Source organism: Pleuronectes platessa, chromosome 17 (assembly GCF_947347685.1).
Source record: "Pleuronectes platessa chromosome 17, fPlePla1.1, whole genome shotgun sequence".
Taxonomy (NCBI): Eukaryota; Metazoa; Chordata; class Actinopteri; order Pleuronectiformes; family Pleuronectidae; genus Pleuronectes; species Pleuronectes platessa.
The window spans coordinates 10,717,471-10,732,611 of record NC_070642.1 but is presented as its reverse complement, the minus strand read 5'-3'; the positions used below and the strand labels follow the sequence as shown (position 1 = coordinate 10,732,611).

Genomic DNA, 15,141 nt, shown 5'->3' with positions numbered 1-15,141 from the left:
TTGTTTGTTTGTTTGTTTAATATCGAACACTTCCAGCATCCAGTGTTAGCAATGACAAAGAAATTTAATTATAGGTGAAGCATAATTCTAGGGATACAAGGGCCATCAGTTGTAATGTGCACTAAGTGTCACAAAATAATAGATGAAATGGTTGTGTATAAAATATCAGGGAGCTCAAATATTTTATTATGATTGTACATTAGATATTATCTTCTGCTTGTCTCAACATTTGTTCAGAGATTAAAAATTCCAGCCATGCAATGCATGCTATTAATTTTTGTTTTGTAATTCATATTAGAAGTGCCGTGTTAATCATATTACAAATTGAAATGTAATTAATTTATAGTCTTAACAAGTGTCCTTCAGATCTGAAGCTTGACAGTTTGACCTTCCAATCACAGACAATCAGATTTCTCAAATATTATCAGTCAGGCTACTTTAAGACGGTCAAGGACAATGCTAAAGGCAAGTTTGAAAACATTAATTATAATACATAGATTCAAAAAGTGGCTAACACCAATTAAACAAGATCAGCAGGGTTAGGCCCGCTGCTGCCATATTGGCCATTAATAGGAAAATATTTATTTTGTCAAGCTGCTCTTCACCTGAGAATCACAAGAAACAGAGAAACCTTTGATCTTGCTGTAGCTCATCAATAGCAAAGTACTGCTTTTAGTAAACATTTAGTGTAGAGGGAACTTTTTATTTATCAACCTGCCATATGTTGCATACGGTGAAATGCTCAAAACTACTTTGAAGATTAATACGCAAGACAGGCAATTTCACCATCAGTGAAAAAAGCTGTCTTGTTAGAAGACCTGCAGAGATGGAACATAATGCATGAGGAAATTGACTTTCATACTGTTAGATCAACTGCTTTTACTAAGCTGCAGGATTTAGGATGACGTGGGACTAGGCTTTCATCTGTGACAGAACAGAGGATCCCCGCGTCCTGAATGTGAAACTTCAGTCCACCTCTTGCAGGTGAATTAAAAAAAAAGATGCATTAATTAGTGGAATCCTTGAAGGCGCAACAGCATTCACAGGATGATCCACATCCACTCATCCTGTTTACATTTGAACTTTTCCTCAGAAAATCTTACACATGGAGCACATTTGAATCTGAGTTTAGTAGATTGGCCCGGAAACGCAAGCTTCTCAGAGACTTTCTGCTTTCATCTCAGAGATTAGGCCGCGGCTCCATCATCAAGTTGCCTCTGTACCCAGCCTCAGAAGCATCTATTTAAGCAGCCATACACTCCCTGGGATGAAAATCAGATCATCAACAAATCATTCCTGATGGGTCCATCCCCCTGAGAGATAAACCCCTTCTCTGTATTGTGAAAGTGCCCATGTAGTCGAGGACTTAAAATTGAGAGGCCGACATCAAAGGGAAGGTGTCAGGTGTCCTGTGGGAACAAATAAGTCAGAGCAGATTCAGTGGAGGTAATCGCTGCAGTAAATTCCATGTTTTCATCCATGTGACTCACGTCTGGAGTTCCCAGTGAGCGAAATATCATCAAAACATTTCTTAGAACGCCTGGAATGGGCTGTTTGCTATTAGTTAATTAGTTAGTCCTCCTTAAACACTTCTGTAATATACTGTCACATTTTATTGTTTGCGTGCTGGATGTTTATGTCTTTGGTGGAGAGTCAGGTTAGAAAACGTAGTGTCCATCCTACCTGGTGTATTTGCAATGAAGCAGTGTTTTTTTTTGTCCCCCAATTTTACTGTTTTAAGTAGAATTTTCTTTATTACTGTTCACATGTGTGTCCTGTATATACGTTTGAATAAGGTACTTAGCTTATTCTTCCAGTGCGTCACACAATGGCTGCTATGTTACTTTCCAAAAGATTACCAAAGCCACACATGCATTATTCTGACTAAATGGCCTGCAGGGTACTCAGTCATTGATTATGCAGTTCAATTTGTGCAAACTGCAACCAATTGGCTTTATAAATCCAATACAGTGGTTACTTGACCCTGCTGAGTTTGCTGTAAGCTCTGTATTCTCATTGAGGGGATTCACTGACTTTGGCTCAGTGTCCAGGATCCACCACATCCTTCATTCACCTTCAATAGATAAACAGTGATACCCCCCCCCCCTTTTTTTTTTTTAGAGCGATGAGCATCGATCAGTAGTCTTTTGTAATCTCTTGAAGTCATCACTGACGTCTCTGTGACCCAGTAATTTACTGTGGATGTTTAAACAAGAGACAATCACGTAGTGGAGGGGATAAAGTAGATTTATAACTCTGTCCTGAGTAAATCAAGTCAGTGAGTCATCACACATTTTAAAACCAAAGACAACAAGTCAGTCTGAAAAAAAAAGTGAGAGGCCTCAATGCCTTAGAAATACATGTATTTAAACTATATAAATTCATCACTAGATTGTCGCCCAAACCAGTCTCGTAATGGCTTGAACCTCAGCAATCTCCAGGTGGTGCCCAACCGTCCTTCAGTGTTTCAACCCTTAACCAGAATACTCTCTGGCTGCTGGTTGCTGGTTTGGCACCCCTCTCCTCCTGGTTTCCAGCTCATCTCCTCCGCTCTTTTGACGAACGGTCACCGAGCAAACATTTTAGATAACATACTTAAATGACATCTCAATTTAGTTTGGACTTTGTTTATCACAGTAAAGCCAATTAAAAAGGAAGACAAATTTAAATGGCATCAGCAGATGCTTTAAAATCCAAAACTAGTGCTGTCTTTATTTCATTTCTTTGACAGGCTCATAAACAGTGAGAAACAATTGGTTGGTAAGGAGGAGGGGTCTGTCTGACATTGCTAATTGACAGGAGATGAGTTCAGCATGTTATCACACATCTCTGAGGCGCTCTCCTGAGTCTGATGAGCTGTCACTGACGCAAATGCAATTTTGGGATCAACATGCACCAGATGACGAGGGGTGGGGGTGCAGTATAACTCTACAGTGACAGGAAAGTGTCCAAATGCATTACATGGGTTTTTAGTACAGACTTTTTGTTATGCGGTGGCGACACTACACCTTGTAATGGATTTTAGTTGTCACGGGGCTCCATTGTCATTTTATTTTTCAACCATTCCCATGACTCCAAACATGTAAAAGTTTTGGGTGATAAAATAAACATGACTTGTACACGTACATTCTCTCCAATATTATTTTCTGATGTCTGACTCTGCCGCTGACATTTAACAAGCCAAAGCGTGTCCATGATGCCGCCTCGATCTGAATAATTTCTCCATTGTGTGCTCATGCTCTTGCGGCTTGTCTATGGCACTTTATCATACCGAGCCCTGACGCTACTCAGAGTCACGCTGCATGAAAACAAGCTCACAGCTTCTTTCCATATCAAGGGGACTGCTTGGTTGGTTTGGTTTGGGTGCGCGCTAAGTTTCCACCGTGGATACTGGTAGTTGTTTGGATCGAGAGAGAAAAAATGATTTTATTTCTTTGATTTGAACGAAACCCACACTAGCAGCAGGATAGGGTGAGGCAGTCGTGACTTGATTTAACCATGTTATCAACTTCGCTTATAATGTCAATCTATCATGTATGATTGCAGTGGAATTCTATTGAAGCTACTCAGCAAACCACTTTACAATATCAACTACCATGTATAGTACAATCATGGCACTTAAATCACTTGACTGCATGTCACATTGTGCATTCTCTGGTAGACACTGTGTGTGTGTGTGTGTGTGTGTGTGTGTGTGCGTGCGTGTGCGTGTGCATTATTCCTGTTGATAAAATGTTCAAATATCTGAACTGAGGATAATAAAACAGTCGCACATAGTACAAAGTCAAGAGTGTATACATGCTTTGTCAAAGAAATATTTTTCTTTAGCTGTGGCCATGAAGGATGCAATACTGTGGAAGTTATAAGCACTTGGGCAGAAATGCGTGTCATCAGTCTGTGGGTGTATGTGCACATTTGTGTTGATATTCATGTGCACATGCTGCCTGTGTATATGAAGTACAAAAATATTTGGTTCTGCTACAGCGAGTTTATTCTGCATGTTCAGTCGGGTCACTTTGTGGCCTCATCGGCGCCTGTCTCAGCTCAATCACCAGTCCTTGAGAAGCCCTCTCAAACTGCTGTTGCCAAAGGGGGGCTGGCTGTGTGTGTGTGTGTGTGTGTGTGTGTGTGTGTGTGAGTGTGAGAGAGAGAGAGAGAGAGAGAGAGAGAGAGAGAGAGAGAGAGAGAGAGAGAGAGAGAGAGAGAGAGAGAGAGAGAGAGAGAGAGAGAGAGAGAGAGAGAGAGAGAGAGAGAGAGAGAGAGAGAGAGAGAGAGAGAGAGAGAAGCGCACATGGCTTCCCAGCAGATGGTAGTTTCTCTGGCCATACTGTGCCACCAGCCATACTGCCTTCCAGGGCCTGGCCAGCTCCACAGCCAGCCCAGCAGGCTACTGGCAACACATCACCCTTCTGACAAGATCCTTTTCATGGATTAAGGGTCCGCAACACGTCTTCAAATGCAGGTCAAACCCCTGCTTCCTCCTGCCACTTGAGTCCATTCTGTGCCCAACAAAGACACCAAGCAGTGATACACAGGTCCAAGTACTTTATACAGTATCTTCTTCATACAGGTCATTTTTCTGTATTAGTGTAGGCAGCTCTCAAATGGAGAGTATTTGAATTAAGATGGTGTTACTCGAATGGCCCGCATTTTGTTTCCTTGTGCACATACAGTGTGTATTTCCGATGTGTGAGGCAAATCATTGGATTTCCTCGACAAGTCATCCAGGACTTCTCGACAAATTTGTGTACGAGGCTTTTTTCAACCCAAAACATCCATCATGCTGACCCGCTAAAGTAGACACAACTAATTCCAAACACATGCACACATCAGAGCATAAACATACTAGCTACCATCCACTACTTGTTACTCTGTTTGGAGGCTTTCTGGTACATATAGACAAGTGAAAATACAATCTTTTCCCAGTCTGAGTCCTCGCTGTTTCCAATCAGACTGTTTGTAGGGGAGTAAACATAATGACGCGCCTTGTAAAAACCTGGCTGTCAGCATGTGAGTCAACAATGTGAATGACCCTTATCAAATTTGCTTTGGAATAAATTCTGGTGGAAAGCTGAATCCATTTCCATTCATGAATGCCAGATTTAATGGCTGGACGGCCAGAACTGGCACAGCCGGGCCTGTCTCTTGGGCTGCGGCCCTCAGGACTGTCTGTGTGCGGTTGTATTTGTCTGTGTATTTGTGTGCATGTGCATGTTTTGTTTGTACATTCAGCGCCTGTGTGTGCAAATTAATCCCGTTTAGCATACATTTTAGCCGGAGGTCAGCCTGAAGGTTGAGAGCAGCGTTTGGGACTCTAGCACTCTCCCACCAAGGAATGGACATGTGTGATACTGTAAAGGTGCTGGTGCATGAGGAAGGTGCTGGTGCTAATGTGGAGATGGGGTGATAACAGGAAAAATGAAAGGTGTTTGGAATGCCTTGTGTGTTGAGCCATGCTAATGCCCGTTGTCCTTTTTTTGTGTTTAACCTTGAGGCAGAGGAGAGTGGCGGTTAGAGAGACATCCATCTGGCTCAGAGAGATGAGTTCAGCTCCTCATGCTGATATTCTCTGTGAGAGTGAATGGAGAGCACAGTGTGAGGCCTGCCGAGAGATGGACACACAGGGCAGACTGAAAAATGAGATGGACTGATGGGTAAATGGGAGGATAATGATTCAGAGGCAGAGTGGAGTGAGGCATGTCTTTCTTCTCGACCAGACAACGGCAAAGAGAATGTACTGGAGACAGTGAGGGCTGAAAAAAAACACACATTCAAACATATTGTTCCTGTCGTGCTGCTGGCGGGATGTGCACATTTCTGATGCCTTTGTGTCTTCATCCGTACGTGTGTACATATGTGCGTGTCACCAGGGCTGTGTGTACCTCTGCCCTGCTAAGAAGCTCCCATGAGGCAGCATTGTAATCCTGCTGTGTGACACGAGCTCTCTGTAGAAGAAGGCCTCAACCAAGGCTTTTCTCTTTGTGCGATTATCTGCGCTTTTCATGTACAAGCCACACATTATTCCCACAAGCTATTAAAGCTGCGGAGAATCGTACTTACAAGCTCCCTGCAGGCAGGAGCACTTCAGTTTGTGGTTTTAAAAGATGGAACAGAAGAACAGTGAAAAGTGTGTGGTAATGATCTGAAAGAACACGATAAATATCCACAGAACTGCCTGCAATCACCGGCTAAATATGCTACAGTAGGCATCTGATGCAAATGTGAGCAGAAGCAGAACTCTTTCTTCTCCTGATAGTACTAAGAATAAAGTAGCACCTGCAAGTGTCCCCATAGTGGATGTTTTACTCCCTGGCATGTTGCCACAATCAAGGTTCAATGACAAGAAGCTCTGATGATGATAAAAGGGAACCAGCTCCCAAAAATCCATCAATAATGCATGCAGAATTTGTTTGCGCATATGCTGACTTGTGTTTTGTGCCCTAGAGCTTGTGATACTGACAATGTTTTAAAAAAAATATCAGTGGATTTCCCCCTCTGTGTGCTTACATTCTGCTTATCGCACCTTGCTTCACTTGGCACCTAGCACAGCAGATGCCACCTAGTCCAAGCTAACAAGCTGTTGTAAAACAATCTCGCTCGGAGCGCTGAATATTTATCGTACAGTCCAAACACGGAATGCGATCCAGATAAAGCCTGTGAAGAGGAATTTGTATCCATTCAGACTGAGATGACACGATTCAACTTTTTTGTCATGTTGCCTGGAAAATCTCTTAAATGTGTTTAATCCACAAATCTCTTGGCAGAAATGATTAAATAATGTTCATAAAGCTTGGATTGAAAGATCACTCCTTTATAGAAATAGCTGTGTGCCATACTCACGATGCACTCCGGCTTTTTGTACACTGTTTTATCTTTATTTATGAAAAAATAATTGAGATAATAACAAAGACAGAACATAAGACAACAAGCACGTTCATCACAGGTAAGGTACGACTGGAGAGAACATGTGGGGTTGGGTTACATCATATTTATAGGTCCATAATTATTTGGCCGATGTGCAGAATGAAGTGAAAGTAGGTGTTGGCATCATCTCTCAGAGAGAAAGTTATTTTCTACACTTTTTAATGTTGTATGGCTCATATCAGCTTTAGCGAGGTTGTGGGGATGATACATATCAGAAAACCAAAACACAAACTGGTATCATGATATCTACCAGTGGCACCACAGCCTCACTGCACATATAAGAAGTAGCTGAAAGGAGCACTTAACTCCAGTCATTTTATTAGTTGAATCACTGCTTTTTAGCTGCCTCGTTGTACGTAGATTTCATTTTGACCTTGTCACATCCTAAACAGAGATGGAGAAGGCTTGAAACAGGAGGCTGATACCTTGTTTCCATTTGCTCTTGAATGTTAGTTCAAGTCCAGAGCTGCTCCTGACTTCCCTTAGCCCTTGATAAACATCTGCTAGGGGCTCCGCCTACCTGAGTGGGAGCCATGTAAACCATTTTCAAATATAAAATATGATTCTTACAAAAAAAAAATCTGAATACTTGATGGTCATTATTTACATCAATAAGGCCCAATATGGCTAATTTATCAAGATCTTAGATTCAATATATGATCAGTAATCACATTGGTTTCCATTTTGCATTACTCACAGTTGTAAATAAACCTTGACCAAGAGACTAAGTAGTGAGTAGTGTCATCACAGCCTTTTATTGACTGGACTGGTTCCCAGAGGAATCTGCTGCTGAGAAGCACAAGTTCCATGTGTAATGTGTTCAATTGCAACTTTTCAGAGATACGGTTCATGAACACAGTTAACAGGCACTAGACCATAGCACAGTGAACACATAGCGCTGGGAGTGACTATATAGCAAAGCACAGATAAACCAGGAGATTCACTGCCCCGCTCAGTTTACAGAACAGACAGACTTGAGAGATCTGCAAAGCGCATCAACCAAATGTTACTGTTATTTGCAGACATCAAATGTTTACAACAATTGCTGTTCCCCCAATTTACTGTCATGGTTGTCTCCTTTGTGTGACCAGAGGGATAATTTTGCTTCATCAAAATTCTAAACATCAATACCTGGTTTGACATGAAGGGTAGATAGGGCCCTATGCAATGTGCATAAGTGAGCATACAGGGCTGCATTACTCTGATTCAAGCTCTCTTGGGTGCCGTCTGGCGGCTATGTTGGGCCATTGGCAGGTTCTAAGTTTGCTTATGCATCAGGTAGCTATGATGGGGATATGAACTATAGCTCCACTTCCTCTTCTGTCATCCAGAGTGATGTGGACTGTGACAATGCTTTCAGGAGCCCGGCAGGAGAGACATATGATGGAGCAAGAACCAGAGCCTTGTAGCTAAACCTGGAAGGTGCCATGTGATGAAATATTCTGATTTGCCTGCAACCCTACTTAGCAGCCAATGGACTGTGGACTTTATCTAAATGTGAATCAACCCACTTAGGGGAAAGAGAGATAATGTGACACAACTTAAACCTTTGAAAATTATCCAGTAAGTGCATCTTGAGTTGCAATTGCTTTAGGCAGGCACATGAATGTTTTTCACAAGGCTCTAGTATTGATTTTTACGTGTTTCACAGGATTTGTCCACCCTGCATACAGTGGTTAAATACTTATGTCCGTAAAACGCAGTTGTACTTTTGTAGGATAGTAATGGTGTTGTGGCAATTGTGTAACAATAGTTGGAGCCAGTGTTTTATCTCCAGAGCAAATGGGAAAGTTCTGTCTCCAGGCAGAACCTTTGTTAAAGATTCATATGACTTTTGCCACGAATTGTTTTTTTTTAAATGTAGAAGGACAAGGGACATTGCGATAAAGTCTCCCCCCCTCTGCTCTTCTCACCTCCCCACAGATCCCCCTTTTTTTTAAAACACCTCTACTTTTAGATTCTCTCCCATGCATAAAGAAACAGGCACCATTTTAGTCACAGCAGCTGTCCAGCAAAATTTACTACAGCCGGGGGGAAGTAATGCCCACTTATCTCTCTTGTACACAAATGTAGTCGATTTACAGGAATGCCTCCTTGCTATTCAATATTTATAGTCAAATAAAATGGCAGGAATGCAGGTTTGAAGGCGGAGGAGGCCGGGAGGGAACCGATGCTGAAATATGCATGAGTGCACATGTGCAGCACCGGCTATTTTGACGTGCACCGCAGGTCTGTGCTGAACTGAGTGGAAGCTGAGTCACCCGGAGGAAGAAGTATTGGAAAATGTAGGGGACACTGAGGTGACCACTCAGATTTAATCAGAGATTTCCCCTCCCAGGTTAGCTCATACTGAAGATCTGCGGTTGTGCGATCTGAATGTAAAGTGCAGGGCGTTGTCAAAGGAGAGTGTTGCTCTTATGGTGGACTTTTATATCTTAACAAAGTGGACAAACAGTAAGTCAGAGATGAATTCTAATTGTTCTGCAAAAGACCTCTCAATAGAATAAATCTGGTTTATAAATTAAACATATGGTGAGGAAGAGGTGGTTGTTTAGATTGGGGCTGTACACAAGTTTATATGGACAACAATATTCAGATATAAAGCAGATTAGGCTAATTGTCTGAATAAGATACTGCCAGGTTAACAATATTTCCTGAAGAACTAAACCCAAATAATATCTTATCTAGAATAAGCAATAATTCAATGAAGACAAGAGGAGATTTACAACTTCAGTCATACTTTTTAGAGATATTAATATATCTTTATTGCATTGTCCTTCTGGAGTTTTCACATTATTTTCCATTATACTCTGGGTTTGAGTGTAAACAAGAGGGAAAAATAATGCGGAATTGAAGTTAAGTTTTGAAAAATTAGAAAGAAAACACTAAAAGGTTTATGGTAGTGATCTGGAATAATTATAGTATTTCAAGTTGTTGTCGGGCGTATGATGTAGTGGACGTAATGTTGAGGACAATCATAATCAGACTAGGTTCTGTAACATTTAAACGTGGAAAATTAACTTACATATTCTATCTGCGAGTCATAATTGATTTCAAAATCTGAGTTTACAATCCTTCCACTCAAAACCCTGCACTTGCACTCAAACATCCCCTGCTTGTGCTTAGATTTCTAACGCCCCAGCTTCAGCTCTCCTCTTTCCATAAAAAGTCTGCTCTCGCACTTCCTGCACTCCAGAGCAGGAACCGGAGTGCAGGAAAACTATCGAAGCAACAAAATATCTGAGAGCAGGAGCGTTTGAGAACAAGCAGAGAAAATCTAAGCATAAGCAGGGTTTAATTAAGTTTTGAGTGAAAGCGTTTTGTAAATCTGAATGTGATATATCAATAACTAAAAGACTACACTCTTAAATATAGATTTTTTTTAAAACATAATTTATGTAAACATCCTATAATCACAGTAAATTTCCTGTTCAGAATAAATACAACAGTCACATTATTGGTATTATTAATCTATCAGTGTGAGGCTTCTTTTTAATTTGAAAACGGTTAATGGTATCAATTTTTTGAACTCAGGTTCATTTTTACTTAGATATTTTTTTTGGGATAGTTGAAGTACACTCGATGTTCGCTGAGAAGAAAAAACACTGAAACGACAACACACTGTGATTGTAGCACAGAAACCACTCTGAGTAACCTGCTTCACTCTCTTAAGTGCTATCACACATCTCACAGAGGTAGCAACCTGACTAGTCACTTTCCAGCTCAATTTAAAGTGAATGAATAAAGAGATTGGGCGGGTGGAATAAGGCAAACAGTGTAACAGTGCTAAGTTTGGTTTCTTCTAGATGGAGAGAATCATTAAACACTTCATGATTACAGCCCTAATCAACGATTAGTGCTCAGCTCCTCACGGCCCTAACCTTCAGATCCACTCCAACCATCAAGTCTACATTGTAACATGGACCATTTACACTCAGTCGTCATTAAATAGGGGCAATGGGCCAACTTTGATTCATCACATCCTGCGGTCGGTAAAGTTTATCTGCACCGCACCAGAGTTTCAGTCGGCCACAAGGTCCAATTTTGTGGAGCATGTATTCAGCCGAATACTTTTTTTTTATTCCAGAGCACTAGAAAAGTACGCTTGTGGGCATTTCCCAAAGATTTAAATTTCAAAATATTTACAGAGACATTTTCATGAAAAAGATCAGCTCTGGCTTTGCAGTAAAGAACAGCTTGGTTGTGTTACACTTTCTTGAATTGAGGGGAGAATATATTTGAGCAGGATGAAGGGGAAATGGAGAAGAGCAGTTAATCCAAATGTTTATCCACTGTCACCTGTGACAGCACAATCCCTCCCTCAGAAGTGTGTGTGTGCATGCGTGTGTGTGTGGATACTACTTCCTACCAGCTCCACTGGGGATGTCACGGCAACACGAAATCCTGTCACCATATACGTACAACGTGTCCACACATGTTTTCACTGCCTCACATGTGATTGAAGGAAAATATGTGTCTCCTTGTAGAGACACTCGCTTCATGGCCTCCACTATAGTTCATTAACCTTTCACTGTGTATGTTGGCTTTAGGAAATTCAATGTTGGCATTTACAGCATGTGGTGTATGTATACTGTGATGCGGATCTGAGCCCAAATGGGAAATAAGTGTGGGTTGTTAGTGATGCCTTGTATTATCTTTGTATCCATAAAGGTCACAGATATGCAGCACACCACATTATGATGATTACCACAGTTTCCACGCCAGTACTACTGAATTCTAAACAACATGATAGACAGGCAATGCCTTGGAGAATAGGAATATATATAGGATACAAATACACAAATGCACTTTGTTTTGAAAGGGTGGAGTGTGACATGATTGTATTATTTGACATGCGTCACAAACAGGATCCTCTGCACGCCGACTCAAACGGGAGGAGGCGGCTCACGTCAAGTAGACATGTGTCGTTCGTCTCTTCCCTCGAACGTGCGGCTCAGCAGGCATCCCGGTGCCTTGCACATTCAATTTCCTGTGTTTAAATCTGACACACAGGTTTTGTTTTCATTTCTCCTTTACCAAACTGAATATGATAATGTCACTTGGGAATTGCTAGATGAAAAGATTTCCATGGTGCCGTCAGCTTTTTTTGCCCAGGAGATGAATTGAACAGTAGGCGCAGGGTTTGGAACCGAAACAGCATGCATTATAATGAAATCATCTTCTTTCTGCTGTTCAGAGAAGCTATGCTTCGAAAATGGAGTTGCGATCCAAATTGGATTAGGAATGGTTGATATTTTGCTCGGTATCTCTTCAATTTCACAGTGTGTGTTTTCTGTGCAGGTTTGTGTGTGTGTGTGTGTGTTTGTGTCTCTGTGTGCGTTTGCCTGCTCCAATGCTGTGAGATTCTTCAGTCCACAGCTTTTAATATTCATGTTGGATCAAAGCATCAGTTAACTTCTCTGTTTGACCCCTCCGCTTCATCAACAGCTAAAGTTTCAGTTGCTTCTTTAAAAGAACAGTCACGGTTGTCATATCAGCGACTACGCTTACACTTCAGGTTCAAACCACTGTTACAATTCCACGACCTAGGTGGTGAGGTAACACGCGTGAGGGGAAAAAAATCGTTCTCTGCTCAGATCAGTTATTTAAGGTAGCTGTTACACAATCCAGTCTTTCACAGCATGTAGAGAGTGTGTGAAGTGTGCAAATGCTGAGCAAGTATGAGTCACACCGACAGAGTTACAACGCGTTCACTGGAGAGGTGCGTACCGGCACTTTACGGCACAAGTGTGGACATTAAACAAAATAAAATTGCTGAGAAAAAATCTATTTAAAAAATCCATAAAACCCCGTCTCTGGGATTACTTCTCAGAAATTACATCAATAAAGCAAGGGCGGCCGTAACCTACAGTGAAGGTCCCAGGGTTTGTTGTTGCAGTGTGTCAGAGACTTGCAGAGAAAGAGAGGATTTGTTTACAAATGTAGATCTAGCTTTAACGCAATCGATTTTTCTTCCACAGCTTTGAAAAAGGGACGATTCTGGATCACTCCTGACCCCTACCACAACGACGACAACATCCAGATTGGACGTGAAGTCAAGATATCTTGTCAGGTATAGTCAAAAAAAGTACACACACACACACAAGCAGTTAGAATAGGTCACGTTTCAGTGTAATACACGTCAGGTAACGAATGTTCTAGGTGGAAGCGACCCCACCAGAGGAGCTGACGTTTAGCTGGCTGAAGAACGGGCGTGGGCTGCGGAGCTCGGAGCGTATGGTCATCACCCAGACGGACCCTGACATCTCCCCAGGGACCACCAACCTGGACATCATAGACCTCAAGTTCACCGACTTCGGCACGTACACCTGCGTGGCCGCCCTGAAGGGAGGAGGCATCCCCGAGATCAGCATCGACGTCAACATCTCATCCACAACTGGTGAGCCTCACACCCCGTTGTGTCAGCGAAGCATCTACACACCTCCCCTCAACATATATTACACACACACAAACTGAAAAACACTAGTGTCGGAGTAAAGAAAAACATTCTAGTTTCTTAGGCTGTCCGGCTAGAACACTTTTAAAGGAAACACAGTTCTTGCTGTCAATCCTGTCAGATTTAAAATAATTTGAATTTAATTGTGTCCAGTCAGGTTATCATAGACAATTCTTTGGAAGTAAAAACTGACACTGTAAATAGTTATTTATAATAAAATATATTTTATTGTTGGACATGAGAGCAAGTTAACGTCATCAAGTAATAACACAAATAGTTTATAGTTTAGTTTAATTTATTTCTGTAGAGGGGCAGTTCATCCAAAATTTCACAGATTTTCTTTCCCAATGAACCTCCAGTGGTTTCTAATAGTGTAGATGCTGATGCTTTTATACATTTCTCACGGAAGATGCACTTGATTACAAATGAGGAAGAGAATTCCTCTGTGGTTCTCACAACATGTAAAGCTGCATTGTAGTTGCAATTTTAACAACAACTAAGTCCGGAGAATAATCTCTCTTTAAAATGACAACTGAGACTTTTCTGGAACCGTCTCAATGACAAGTATCTTAAGGCCTCTGCAGATGAAACCACAACTCCCTGCAGTGAGCGAGAACGAGAGAGAGAGAAAGAGAGAGAGAGAGATTTTGGGTGAACTGTCCTTTTAAAGCTTCTGGACGGTCTCCACAGGTTGGGACTGTTCATGTATATCCTCATTAGACTATTGTTAACTGCCAGATTCAATTCCAGTATCCAAGGCTGAAAACCACTGTATTCTACTGTGTTCTCAGTTACTGCACGCAGCATTGTGTTACAGCACCACACACTCCATTGACTGTTTAATCTTACTTCTCTGAACCAAAGCCGACTCCGTCAGTCCAACTAATCAGGGACTAAACATCCATCGTCCCTCCATCTAATTGGCTGCCTCCACCACTGCTCCGACTAACGTTTGTATACACGTAGAAAGCATGTTGATAACACGACAAATCAGTCCACCCTGTCCACTGAGCTATATCATTTAAAATGTCAATCATGGCATGCGAAGAAGTCTCTTAGAAACAGAGCAGTGTTGCAGCGGCCTGTCCCTGTCTTCTTTTAGATCCTCTGCTTCTCTATTGTAACATCAGTAATAATCAAATTTGTCATATGAAAAACAATCAAAGGTTATAATAAGCAGTCAAATTTTTTCATCTGCTCGAAAAAAAGCCTGGAACAACTTGAGAGGCAAGAAATAGAGAGCTTGCATTTAGCACAGTAGACAACATGTTCTTGTACAGGCCTGAAATAAAGTGGTTAGAGAGACAAAGAGGGAAAACGTGTAACAGCACAGGGACGGTGGTCTTTGTGCGTACGAGCAGAAAACCAGTGGTTACGTTCCAGTGTCACCACGCATTACCCCATCACCCATCGACTCCACTGAGGGACGTGACCCCGATCAACACGACGCCTCAGAGATGCCTCGGTTGGGAGTTTCCTGCCTGCTCACTCATCCCTACACAGATCTGCTAGTGTTTGGGGGGGGGGGGGGTGGGTTGTTGGTGCGGAAGGCGAGGTAGATGTGTGTTTTTGCTTTGAATTTTACCAGCGTGTGTTCACTGCCAATAAGTGACTTTTTGGGGTTGTGTGATGTTATGCGACTTGTGATCGCAAGCTTCAGTTCCCCTTATATACTTACGCTGCACGCACACACATTGGCTGACACACTCCTACACCTTCTTCTTCTCTCCGCATCTTGTTTTTCACACACCTCGCCGCCA

At 41.9% G+C, this 15,141-nt stretch overlaps 1 protein-coding gene across 1 annotated transcript in view; it reads left to right on the top strand.

Moving 5' to 3' along the window:
- Nucleotides 1–15,141, top strand: part of LOC128460583 (MAM domain-containing glycosylphosphatidylinositol anchor protein 2) — a 168,355-nt gene that overhangs the window by 90,033 nt on the left and 63,181 nt on the right. The window contains exons 7-8 of the mRNA XM_053445826.1: nucleotides 12,906–12,997; nucleotides 13,087–13,324. Coding sequence (XP_053301801.1) covers nucleotides 12,906–12,997; nucleotides 13,087–13,324 — 330 coding nt within the window. The remainder of the gene's footprint in view (nucleotides 1–12,905; nucleotides 12,998–13,086; nucleotides 13,325–15,141) is intronic.